The 13149-nt window shown below is 63.7% G+C and overlaps 1 protein-coding gene across 1 annotated transcript in view; it reads left to right on the top strand.

The window, feature by feature from the left end:
- The first annotated feature begins 1386 nt into the window (after nt 1-1386).
- The window catches only part of ACSBG1 (acyl-CoA synthetase bubblegum family member 1), a 22959-nt gene continuing 11196 nt past the window's right edge, over nt 1387-13149 (top strand). The window contains exons 1-4 of the mRNA XM_077774290.1: nt 1387-2033; nt 3751-4031; nt 12460-12680; nt 13030-13118. Coding sequence (XP_077630416.1) covers nt 1387-2033; nt 3751-4031; nt 12460-12680; nt 13030-13118 — 1238 coding nt within the window. The remainder of the gene's footprint in view (nt 2034-3750; nt 4032-12459; nt 12681-13029; nt 13119-13149) is intronic.

The raw sequence follows: 13149 nt of genomic DNA, 5'->3' as shown, positions 1-13149 counted from the left end.
GGCCCATGGGCAGGAGATGGCAGGCCCCTCCCACCCACTTACATAAGGCCCGCAGGTGGGCTGCGGGGCCCGAGCCAGGCGGTCAGAGGTGTCGGGGCCACGCCTCCCCCACAGCCGCAGGGCGGCCTGGGGCGGGTCCCGCTGCCTTATTACCTGGAGCTGGGCACCGGCCGCCACCCTCACGACGGCTTGGCCACGGCGCGCGGGGCCGCAGGCTCTGGACCCCCTGGGGCCCACGCTGCCGGGAGGTCTTCTGCCTGGAACCCGAGATCCTGAGAGAGCTGTGGGGGGCTGATCTTCGAGGTGAGACAGGCCGTGAGGGGCAAAGAGAAGCAAGGGGAGTGGGCCCCGTGAGGGGTGCAGGGGCCCGAGGAAGCAGGTCAGGCAGGCTGCGCGGCAGGTGTCGTCAGCAGCCGGGCACCTGGGGGGGTGCTGTTCCTCCCCCAGCCTGGCCCCTCAGGTTTGGGGAAGTGTGCCCCCCCCCCACTGAAGACACTGCATGTCCGCGGGGCAGGCTGGCCCTGGGAGCCCCGGGCGGCGAGGACTCTGGGCTCAGCCTGNTGAGTCGGGTGCCTGCCTGCCCAGCGAGCCCCGCCCGGCCCCTCCCAGCCGGGCCGCGGGCCCTGACGCGCCGTGTGTCTGTTGCAGGGCGGCCTCCCGGGGCCAATGAGCTCCCTGCCAGGCCTGCGCTGCCCTGGGTGAGCCCGAGGGGCCGCCGCCCCGTGGGGACCATGCCCGAGACCCTCCTGCTCAGGTCGGCCGGCTGCATCCTGAGGAGCGTGTAAGGAACCAGGGCCCCACCTCCTCCACACGGTGCTGGACCCCCAGTCACCCCACGAGGTCGCCCCCCAGTCGTGCCACAGCGTTGTCTTCTCCCGGCTCCCCTAAGGACCGTGACGGCCCCAGCAGCACGATGAGAGCGGATGTGCGCAAAGCACTTTACAGGGTTCACACGTGCTCGTGACGGCCACGGGGCTGCCACGGAGCACCGGGGCTCAGAGAGGTGTGGCCGCTTGCCCACGGTCACACAGCTAGCGAGGTGAACTGAACCCAGGCAGGCCAATTCTGACGAACCTCAGTGCTACATCGTCTCAAGAAAGCATTTATTGAGCACCTATTGTGTACAGAACAGTGGCCTGGCTGCTAATGGCTGAAAGGGAAGAAAGACCAGCGAAATAGCCAGGAGATGAACCCCCATCCGGGAGGGGCTCCCCTGGGAAAGCCCTCTGGGCCTGTGTGTTTACCGACACAAGTTTGTGGGCCTTCTGGTCCGCACCCCTGTGTCCCAGGGCCCGTGGACAGGCAGCTCAGGGGGCTTCCCAAGCCACGTGTGGCCTTCAAAGCCCAACCCTGAGTCCAAAGGCTGTGAGTGAGAGAGTGTTGGGGATGTTCCCTGAGGGCTCCCTGAAGGAGGAGCTGAATGAGGCTCCGTTCCCATCAGCTCCTCTGGCAAGCGAGGAGGAGACAGCTAGGAGACGGTTAGGAGAGGAAGGGCGCCCCCGGCCCCCGCCCGGGCCCCACGTGCACGGTGCGTTGGCGCACACGCGCCCTCCGACAGCTTCCTCGCTCCGGAGCCGCTGGGCGGGTGCTAAAGACCTTCGATTCCTGTGCAGGACGGGGAAGCAAGCGGCCTGTGGGGTGTGCGGGCAGCAGCGTAGTTTTCCAGAAGGCTGGGAACACCGTGCTAACGACCTGCGTCTGGCCGTGGCGCTGATAACGGCGCGTCTACCTGGCCTGCGGGTCCCTGAGCGGCTCCCGGCGCCCTGCTGCCCAGAGCACAGGAGTGTGTGTGAGGGGTCAGCGCAGCGGGGACGTGCCCCACGTCACGTGCCCTCCGGCGAGGATGACAAACCCCACTGTGGAGGCCGCGGCCCCCAGCTTCCCGCCCAGGGACCGCAGGCACAGGGCCCGAGAGAGCAGGAAGGTCACCCGGAGGCTGGGCTCCGTCGGTGGGCGAGGGTGACGTCCCCGGAAGGGGACCGGCTCTCGAAGGCTCCGGCAAGGGAAAGGGCGCGCTCTTCCCACTCGGGAAGGTGGGCTTCAGCCTTCTCGTACTCAGGCCTCCGGGATCCTTCAGGCACACGGTTTCGTGGTTGAGTAAGACCCTATTGCTCAACGTGGGCCACCCGCGGGATGAGTGAGGTGGCCCCGTCACGGCAAGCAGAGGGAGGCGACCTGCTCCACCCTGTCCCCGAGGAGAGGACAGAGCAGGACAAGGGGGTGGACACCAGGGCGTCTGAGCCTCTAGGGACGGGTGGGCGCGCTGGGAGCCAGGCACGCGGGAAAGGGCCTCCGCGAGCGGAAGGTCCTAGTGGTGATGAGCACGCTTGTCTCCCGGCGTCCTTGGGTGGCTGTCCTTTCCTGTAGTCTGTGTTCAGCTGTCAGTTTACACAAATTACATTAGTGGGGGAAATGCTGCCCGTGCCTTTGAGGACGCAGAGCCTCGTCTGCGAGGAGCGGCGGGCGCGGCCTCGGCTCGGCTGAGGGCCAGCTGCCCGCTGCTGCCTTCAAAGGCTGCCCCGCTGTAAGTGCCAGGCTTGCCCCGCGCTGGCCTCACTCGTCCTCCGGGCACGGCCGGGACAGCGTGGACGTGGCGCCAGGCTCACGGAGCCTGCGTGGGGCCGGGGGGGGCTGCCGGTGGGGGCCCCTCCTTCGGCCACAAGGTGTCTGCACCCAGAGCTCGGGGCTGTTTGTATCAGCACAGTCCTGTCTGTCCCAATGTGGAGGCAGCGTCCCCTCTGGGACCCCAGAGTAATGGTGGTGACCGATGACCCAAAGTCAGCTGGAAAGTTCCGTGCACTCAGAACCCGCTGCCGGGTGCAGCCCCACCCCAGAAATTGTCATGCCCTTTCATCCCTCGGGGGCTTCCCTGGGACACTTGCTCACACACAACGTCCCCGAGAAGGGGGCCAGCTCAGCTCCCTTGTCCCCACCCCCCTCCCTTCACAAACTCCTGACGTCTTTTGATTTAAAACCTATCAGGTTCTTAAGCAGACTGCTGCCTGGTGGGCCTGGGTGTGTTGGCAAATTTAGTTTGAACCTGCAGTACCAGCAAGGACCAAGGCCGATTGTGACAAACAGGTAACTGGCCCAACAGCCTGGGGACTGGGTAGGGGTGGGACTAGCCCCACCGTGACAGGCAGATGGGACTCCTGGAGTCAGGGCCCTGCCTTCGGGACTGCCATGACCAGTTGTGCAGGCTGCACACTGCACAACTCCAGTAGGTGCGGTTTGCACGGCCAAATGTCTGTGAAATGTGTCCCTGGAGTTGTGTGGAGCTACATTTCTACCTGACTGAGGTGTGTACTGAACTCCATCTGCTCATCATCACCCAGGAGGCTGAGGTCTGGCCAGTTGAGCCCTGAGGAGGAGTGCTGCTGTAGGTTAATAGGTTGACAATGGAGCCCCTGTGGCCCCTGGGGCTCTCTGGCTGGAAGGGAGAGTCATTGTCCAGAGCAACCTTGCCTGGGAAGGGAGGAGGCTTTAGGCCACAGCTCTCTGGCCCACAGCCATCCTCTCCGCGGGGCGAAGGCCTAGGGCACCCCCGCAGGCCCACCCCCCGGGCCTGCATAGGACCCGGAACAGCCCTGCACCGTCCTCAGCTGCGCTCTGAGCTTCTAAGCGTAACTATTTTCAATGCCTGAGGCCTGGTGGGTGTGGGAGGGAGGAGGAGGGCCCTCACGCTCAGAATCTGTCTGGATGGGGACAGAGTCCAGAGAGAGCCTGCTCTTGCGCAGGGCGGCCCAACAGACGAACGAACCCGCGGCGAGGCCCTGCAGCTACTGAAGTCTTGTTCCCTGGCCCCCGTGGGGACGCAGAGCTGCCTGCGAGGCGTGGAGAGGCCAGCGGCACTGCCAGGGTGCCAACGTGGGCGGAGCGGGAAGCCGGGCCGGGCCCTGCGGGCCTCACGTTCTCTCCCCTCCCCTGCAGCTCTCCGGCTGATGGGCAGACACTCTCCAAAGAGTCCCTCGGCCATGCGCTCCCGCTCCTGTCCCCGGAGGAGGCGAGGGACACCCAGCTGGATTGCTCAGGTGAGCAGGCGGGGAGGCTGCCGGCAGAGGCGAGGCGGGGAGCCACAGGATGGGGGGGCAGGGCAGGCGGAAATACCCCCACACCCTGGGGGGGCCCACCACACCCCTTTCCTTATGGCCACAGACCTGGCGGAGCCCCGGTCGCCTGGGGCGAGGCTGGTGGGTGGCAGCTGGCGGAGTGTGTTTGGAGGCTTGGAAAGCCACCCGCTTCACCCCCGTGTAATCGCGCTGTAAGGGAGGCAGTTACCCTGTACCACGAAGAGCCATCAGGACGTGGTAACACAGCTTGCTCGTTGCTGGGCTCGCAACAATAGTGTAGCAACAGCACAAGTTACAGATCGAAACAGTAAGTGCCTCGCACAGGGTTCCAGAACCATCTCCCGAGTTCTGCGCTGTCCTTGGGGTGGTCCACTGTTGCCGCCTGTCCGGTGTCACCTCTCTGGGGACAAAGAGCTGCCCCTGAAGGGCCGGGCTTCCCGCGTGTGAGTCCCCTGAGCCCCTCAGGGTGGCCAGGCCTGGCCCCCAGAGCAGCCCCTGGCCCCGGCATTTGGCGGCGGCCTCCGTGGCGGGCGTGTCTTTGTAGAGCGACCTTCGGTCTGGGTCCACCTGGTGTCTTCCTCCGGGTTAGACGAGGTGGGTTGTGGGGAGCAGGCGGTAGTGTCTGAGGTGGCGTTTGGGCCCCTGGAACCAGGCAAGGGGTGGGAGGGGAGGCCTGGGGACCCTCCCCCAGATTTCCTCTGGCCCGGCTTTCCTGGGGGGATGACAGGCCTGCTGTGAGGACAGGGGCAAAGGTCACCATGCCATGATAAGAGACCTGAAGAGGCATAAGGAGGGCAGCTCCTCAGCCCCCACGGGCCTGGCGTGTGGCTGGTGCTCTGCCAGCCTCCCCCCTGCAGCCCCTGCGCCTCTGGGGAGCAGCTGTGGTGACGTGCCTGGCCAGGTGCCTGCCTGCCGCGGGGCCTTCTCTCCACGCTCCCTGGCAGTTCCAGGAGCCGGGCGCCCGGCTCCATGGGGGAGGGGGAAGGAGCCCTGGGGGGGGTAAGGGGGGGGGCTTGGAGGGCTATGAGGGGGAATAAACCCTCCCGCCCCCGCACAGCTGCCCCCCAAGAAGAGGGGCAGACGTGCACTGAACTTGTGCCACGGGCTGGGCTTTGTGCTGTGGGGTCACTTGTATTCTTCAGTTTATCTTCCAAGCAGCCCTGGGGCAGGCGCTGTAGTAGTGTCCCCATCGATGGAGGAAGCCAAGCTCAGAGAGGTTCCGTGAGTTTCTCAGAGTAACACAGCTAGTAAGAAATAGAACTCACAACTGGCTGCTGGCTCTTTGGGCCTAGATGACAGTACTGTCCCCTCCCGGCCTGGCCACCCCCTGCCTCCCCTCCAGGTCGCTGCGGGGCTAGCAGCCCCCCTGGGAGTCTTGCCTTCAGGAACGAGCGCCTACCTGGGTCCCCTTGAGTTCCCAGAAGCTCGGAGGTCCTCACCCTCCTGCCCAGGCTGGGCTCTGAGCAGGAGGTGGGAGGCCGGAGAGGGGGCGGCGGGCGTGGGCCCCCTGAATCGGGCCACAGAGCTGCCAGAATCTGACCCTCACGCGAAGGCAGCCTTGTGCCAGGACCTGGAGACACGTTGTTCTCTAGCTCTTTCCAGCTGAGCATGATGAACCGCCAGCTGGAGCAGGGCAAGGCCAAGGCCACAGGGAAGGGGAGGGGGTCGGGAGAGCCGCTGCTGAGGATGGGGCCTGTTCCCCACACCCACTGGGGAGCCCTGAGGCTGGGGGTTTCTAGCCCCATGAGGCCCCTGGTGGGTCAAGGGGTACACGGCGCCCTGCTCTGTCTCTCACTCTTGCCTTCCCCAAATGCTTCAAGGGCATGTCTGCTCTTTGGCGGGAAGGAGACAGATACCACCCTTGACCTGGGGAGCCCACAGCCTGAGGCTGGGGACGATGGGAGGCAGAAGACAGCTCAGTTCAGCCTNTTTACTGGGTGTCAGGCAGGGACCCAGGGACCAAGGTGCCCATGCAGCCCCTGCCTGGACATTGTCCAGACCCCTCCTGGGTGTCCCTTACCTGGCCGTTCCCTGCCCGGCCCTGCCTGCGTGTGTCAGGCCTGGAGCACCGGGCCCCAGGGCTCGTGCTGAGCTGCTCACCCCGCGCCAGACCTCTCTTCTCTCCAGCCGGTGGAGACGGCTCGGGGTCCCGTGTGCATCTAATGAGTGTGACCGTCACAGTGGCCCCACAGCCCCCGTCACCCCCCCACCCCCACCCCCCGCAGGTCCAGGCCTGGACAGGTGGAATCCAGGGGCAAGGACAAAAGAGCTAAAACAGTGACCCTGGAGGGGCCCCCAGAGACCACCTCGTCCCTCCAGATTGTAATTCAGATGGGGAAACTGAGGCCCGGGGAGGGCAGGGTTCTACCCACGGTTTCTGTGCTTAGTGGCCACAACGCCACAGCTCCTGGCCCTCGGGCAGGAAGGCTGGCGAGCGGCCAGCAGGCGGTGCGGGCCTCTCCCCTGAACTTTGGGGGAAACCTCAGACAGTGGAGTCAAAAGCACATTCTAGTACATTCTGTACAAGGCCTTGTCCTGTCCTTATCTGGGTCCGGGCCTGGCGTGGGGGAGAGCCGTCCCCAAGGGCCCCACATGGAGCGGGAGCCCTGGCATCCGTCCCCGACTGGGCTCTCTGCGTCAGGGGCGTCCGGGCCCAGCGCTCAGGAGCAGCATTCCGGGAGAAGGAGAAGCACCTTTCTCGAAGGGCCAGCGCCCCCTTCCCAGTACAACAGGCGTGTTCTAGGCCAGTTCCCACAGGCGGGGCCGTGCTCTCCTTCCCACACACCTGACAGTGACTTCCTCTGCGATTCAGGTGCTTTTATGCCAGAGCCCCAAGGAGAAGAGCTCCCCGCCCGCCCAGCCGCCCCTGGCACAATGGGCGATTGATAAGACACAGGCAGGGTCAGGCTGTGACCTGCTCCCAAGTGAGAGAGACACAGAGGGAGGGGGGAGGGAGGAGGGGGCAGGGCAGGGCAGGGCAGGGCGGGGGAGAGGCAGGCTGGGAGGGAGAAGTGCAGGCGGGCCTTGGGAAGGCCCAGCGGGCGCTCAGCCCGCACCCTCTCCCTGTGCTCTGGGCTGTCGGCTGCTGGCCGCCCTCTGCTGGGTAGCTGGGTTCTCTGTCACGCGAACGGCTGGGGTGCCTTCTGGAGCTGGGTCCAGTCGGGATCTAGGGGGCCTTCCTGGGTGACAGGGACCTTGGCTGGGTCCTGCCCGTGCCCTTGGCTGTTACTGTAGCAGTGAGCCTGGGCCTGGCAGATCTGTGTCCCTGTGAACTTTGAGGTGGGGGGCGGGGGCAGCTTGGGGACCTGGCTGGCTGCGTCCGGTAGAGCACGTGACTCTTGATCTCAGGGTCGTGGGTTTGAGCCGCATGTTGGGCGGGGAGCCTACTTAAAACAAAAAATAATGAAAAGATAAAGGACTGGCAGGTGGTCCTGGTTTCTTACGTCTCTGCCATCAGCCCAGGAACCACTATGGTTTGGGTCCCTCCCCGTGGCAGAGGGGGCTTGGGCACCACTTCTGCCGCCCCCAACAGCATCCCCAGGGGCATGGACTGTGGACCCCCCAGGCCTACACCCCGTTCACTGACCAGCCTATGGGTGCAACACAGCCACCGGGGCAGACTGAGGTCTCGTGCCACTTCCGCCCTGCCCTGCTGTGACCTTGGCTGTCCCTGCCCCTCCCCCAGACTCCAGCCCTCTCCTTCCCGACCCACTCCCCAGCCCCCAGCTAAAGTCTCTGTCCGCATCCTTGGTGGTCTGAATCCCTAATGCGCATCACACTCTCTGTGTTGCCGCCAGGGCGTGGGTGCAGCGGGCAGAGTCTAGCGGAGACCGGGGAGAGATTCCTGAGGCCACGCGCGCGCGAGCGCAGGTCTCGAGTGTGACACTCATGCACATGTCTGCACTTGACCTCGCGCCCAGGGTGTGTCCACACACTGCTGGACCCCAGTGACCGCGGTGCCGTCTCTGCATCTCTGCTCGTGTCCCGTGGGCACTTCCTGGAAGTGTGATTTCTGCCTTGAAGCTGACTCCGTCTTGGACCCGGCTGACACGTGTCGCCTGCGAGCCCCAGTTCACGCTCCCAGCCTGCACCCCGGCCAGTAGTGAGCACCATCTGTTTGCCTGGGGACATGTCTGCTGCTTCCCGCTTTCCACTTTCCGAGAGACCCAGGTCAGCAGGCAGGCTGGCAGCGCGTCCGAGGAGGTTGTCATGAGGACGGGCAGGGACGGAAAGAGCGTGGGAAGTGGCCATGGGCTCCAGGAGGTCCTCAGCCTCCACTCCGCCCCCCCACCCCCGCCCCGCNGGTGTGGGGCTCCGTGCCTAGTCCTATGGTTGGGGGACACGCTGGGGTCCACGGCTCAGGTTTGTGGGCGCGCGCCCTTCCCAGTGCTCTGTCCACTTTGCTAAGAACAGGGCTTCTGACTCAAGGTCCAGAGACTTCTCCTTGGACAAAGACGAGGCTGCGAGCTGGGAGTCATGGCCGTGAGGAGACAAAGGGCAGCGTGAGACACCGCAGGCTGGGAGATGCGTCTGTCTCCCTTCTGGGCACCCGGCACAGAAGGCTGAGGCCCCGAGCCTTGGCAGGCTGCCACGAGCCCCCGGGCCTGCAGGACCCAGTTGGGGCTGGTACGGCTCTCATATGCAGGCTCCGGGGGAGGCGGGGAGAGGGGCCCCAGCAGGGCAATGGGGTGGGGGGTGGGGGGCCCGAAAGCCCCTCAAGCTGGCTGTGAGGAAGGCTCTGTGCCGAGGTCACAGGGGTCAGGAGCCCTTTGGGGAGGCCCTTCCTTAGAGGACACAGTGGGGACACCTGCCTGTGGTCAAGGGGTCCATGGGAGGCTCCTGACCAGGTCAGATCTGGGTTCAGGAAGGCTGCTCTGGGAACCCCAGAACTCTCAACTGGGGGTCGAGAGGGGCGGGAGGTGAAGCCCCGGGCCTCGCCCCTGTGCAGAGCCAGACAGCCCTTCTCTTCTCCATCCCCTGTGCTCTGGAGCAGGAGCGTGGGCACCGGGAGGTGAGGCCTCTGACCAGGGAAGGCAGTCAGGGGCAGGGACAGGAGAGCCCTGTCTAAAATGTCCACCAAAAGTCCAAATGCTTTTTCCTTCTGATCCAGTGAACACTTCTAGAACTCGTTCTTTGGGGAGCCTAGAACAAAGGCGAAAGCTGCAGCTGTCTGAGTGTCTGGGGGAGGGAGGTCAGCTGAGATGTGTGCCACACCCTCCCACACGCCACCAGGGACTTACTGGGGTCATAGGACTAAGGGTGGGTGACTTGGTCCACACGGTGTTTTCTAGAAGTATGAGCCAACATTTACAACTCCCAGCCACTGGGTAAGCCTCGGTGTCCATTCCTGCTGGGCGGCAGCTCCCCAGCCACGGGTGGCTGCCCCTTCAGCTGGGCCCTGCCCCCCAGTCGCTGCCACCCTGTTCCTCCCTGGCCCAGAGGCCGGGTGGGGGGGGCAGGCGCCGTCCCTCGTGAACCCTGCACTGGCTGGGTCTTCACCAGGAACACAGGAACAGAAAGAGGCTCTGGACAGCGAGCGAGACGGTGGTCTGTGGGGATGCAGACTCCACCCTGGGGGTTCCCAGGAGGGCCCGAGTTACTATTCCTTAGGACAACGACACAGGACCCACCTGCTCCCCCCCCCCCCCACCGGAGTTTAGTGCCCTTAACAATCGTAGCAGGCCCTGCTTTGTCCTTCTGAGAAAAAACAGCATCACCAGCGACTAGAGAAAGTCTGACCCTCGTGCATGAGGCGTCCGGAGCCGTTACCTACGGGGTTGGGTTCGCGTGGCCTGCCCCGTTTATAGCACACGTTACTATGCTGTTTCCTGCTTCTTAGAACAAATATGCATTGTTCTGTGATTTATAAAAAAAACTGTTAACACCTTTGGCCAAAGGAGGATTTAACAACAGATTATAAAGCCGACGGCTGATCTTGGCAACAGGGTGAACAGGTGAGCGCAGGAGCCCGCGGGGAGGATCCACCTTCTCTGGTTTTCGTGCCAGGACGCTGTGGGCCAAGGAGGGAAGAGGGCCGTCAGCCACCTGGGCCTCAGAGCTCCTTCACGGAGGCAGAGCCGTGTGGCATCAGATTTACCCCCTTCGATGTGATACTTTTTAATGTTGTCATTGAAAAAAATTCATGTTTTCAATTATTTGGGGTTTTTTTGACAAATATTATTTTTTTGGTTTAAACTTCTTATTTATTTATTTATTTAGAGGGTGAACACAAGTGGGGTAGGGGCAGAGAGAGAGATTCCCAAGCAGGCTCCTCAGTGCGGGCCCCTCGCCCTCCATGGGGCTCAATCTTCCAAACCGTGAGATCGTGACCTGAGCTGAAATCAAGACTCAGACGCTCAACCGACTGAGTCCCCCAGGCGCCCCTTTTTCAGTTATTTGCATTAGTTGCATCAACATCACCGCCGTCCAATTTTAGACCTTTCCACCCGCCCCCCCCCAAACACCCCTCGTGTCCATCAGCAGTGACTTCAGCCCTTCCTTGACGGTTCCCCGTGGCCGTTTGCTTCTTTCCCTGAAAGCGTCTTTGAGGCTCGGCCAGGTTGTACCTCCTGCCGTCGTAGGCTGCGTCGGGGTCCGTGGTGCGGAAGGGCCCTGTGAGCCTCTCCGTTCGCGGCTAATGCCCTTTGGCTGTGTGCATGTTTGCCTGCGACAGGTGATGTGTTCGCACCGCATCTCTGCGGGACCTGTGCTTTCGTTTCTCTCGAGCAGAGCCGGATTCGTCTGGCAGATTCATGTTTAACTTGGTGAGAAACCACCATCTACGCTGCCACCACCGCCATGCCAGGGTCTGGGTCCCCGGGGTCCTGGCCCAGCCCGCACACTCAGCAGGACCGAAATGGACTCTGGAGAAGCACCTGCCACACAGCAGGGAAGGGTGGACCTGAACTTGACCCTGGGTCAGCTCTGCCCCACCTCACCTTGACCCTGACCTGTGCAAAGTGCAGGGTTAGATGTACGGAGGGGCTAGAGAAGTCGGAGCAGGGACTGCAGGGGAGTGCCCCACCCAATGGTGCTGGGACCAGGCTGCAGGTGGCCTGGGGTGGGGGACGCCGGCCGCACAAGTGCCGCTGAGTGTCCCACCAGCCACCACACGCACTCCGTGCTCCCGTCCGGCCTGAGGCCCCGACAGAAGGAGGAACCATATATCCTACCCTGGGGTCTTCACCTCTGTCTGTAACCTCAGGTCCACGTGCAACTCACGAGACAAGGGCATCCCCCCCACAGGGTGGTTTACAGGTCGGTGTGCCACCTCAGAAGGGCATCGGCGGCTGGGTCCCCCATGTGGCCCCCCCCACAAGCCGTCTGCTCCCAGTGAGTGTCCTGACCCAGGGACAAAAGGGTCTAGAACCACCTGTCTAAGCCTCCTCAGAATTTGGAGAACGTGGAAAAGCCAAAGTGTGCATTTATTGAGCACCAACTATGTGCCTGGGTTCCTTCATATATGCCTTTTTTTTTTTAATTTTTAATGTTTTATTTATTTCTGAGAGAGAGACAGTGTGAGGAGGGGAGGGTCAGAGAGAGAGGAAGATACAGAATCTGAAACAGGCTCCAGGCTCTGAGCTGGCAGTCAGCACAGAGCCCAACGCAGGGCTTGAACCCATGAACCGTGAGATCATGACCTGGGCCGAAGTTGGACGCTCAACCGACTGAGCCACCCAGGCGCCCCTACAGCATTTCTTTTGATCATCCCTGAGAACTGAACCCTCACCTCTCCCCCGAGAAAACGGACGCAGAGGTTATGTGGTCTGCCCAGAGTCCACGTACTGAATGGCAGATCTGGTCCCACCCTCCACACAGACTGGGCCCCTGACCCTGAAAGGCTGGGTGCTGCCCCGAGTGCGAGCAGTGGCCCGCTCTGTGATCTCAGGAAAATGATGGCACCTCTCTGAGCTGCCGCTGCCGCTGCCCCGGGTCTGTCAAGGCCACCGACCTGTTGTGCAGACAGGATGAGGTCCCCACGGGAGGGACTCCACACAGTGCCTGGCACTGGGCAAGAGTGAGTGAAGGTTGCTGAGAGACAGTCCGGGCTCCTCCGGCCCCTTGGGACGGCTGCCATTCCTGTCCAGCTGGGTCTGTGCCGGGCCCACTCTCAGGAGGCGGAGGCGGGATCTTGGGAGCCAGCCCAGCCTGGGGCAAGTTCCAGCCTGCCTGCCCGGGAGCAGGCATTAGGGGCCTTGGTGTCGCCGAGGCGACCGCCTCCTCGCTGCATCCCTAAGCCCTGTCCACCCTTCAGGGCGGTCAGACTGCTTCCTTCCTGTCTGCCAGCAGCCAAAGCAGTCTGGGGACCGAAGTCCTGGCCCAAGGGAGGCTCAGGGGCCAGGGGGTGATGCTGAGCCAGAGCGATCCCAGCTGTGGTGTCACCCCGCAGGGAAGCCGCTGTGGACGACCCGGAGGGACGGCCGCGTGCACCTGCGTGTCCACCCCACCTGCCCGCAGCCGCCCTACACCGTTCACCAGATGTTCTGGAGCACCCTGGAGAAGCACCGGAGCCTCAGCGCCCTGAGCGTCAAGAGCCAGGGCGTGTGGGAGGACATCTCTTACTCCCAGTACTACCTGCTCGCCCGGAGAGCCGCCAAGGGCTTCCTGAAGGTGAGGCCCCTCCCCAGACCTGCGCCAGCGCTGGGCCCTCCGGGGCCTCCTCCCCGACCCCCTCCTGGAAGCCTTTAGACACAGTAACTGCGGAGCCGCTAACACTTTTTGGGCGGATGGGATGTCCCGGGCCCGTCCCGCGCGGGCCCTCAGCATTTGCTTTTCATTTGTGATCACGTTCGAGATGAGTGGGGCCGCGGGGTGTGCTGGGCGGGAAGGGCCCGGGGGGCGGCAAGGGCCCGGGGTGTTCTCTGACTGGGTGCAGCCTGCACACTGGAAGGGGCCCCACTGGGCGTGACAGGCCCCCGTCCGAACCGGCTGACCCGGCCTGTCTGCCTTGGTCCTGGAGCTCGGCCTGGAGCGGGCCCACGGCGTGGCCATCCTCGGCTTCAACTCCCCCGAGTGGTTCTTCTCGGCAGTGGGCACCGTGTTTGCAGGGTGAGTGGCTGGGGGCGGGGCAGCCTCTGGC

Source organism: Crocuta crocuta, unplaced genomic scaffold, assembly GCF_008692635.1.
Source record: "Crocuta crocuta isolate KB4526 unplaced genomic scaffold, BGI_CrCroc_1.0 scaffold7, whole genome shotgun sequence".
Taxonomy (NCBI): Eukaryota; Metazoa; Chordata; class Mammalia; order Carnivora; family Hyaenidae; genus Crocuta; species Crocuta crocuta.
This window is presented reverse-complemented; position numbering and strand designations above follow the sequence as displayed.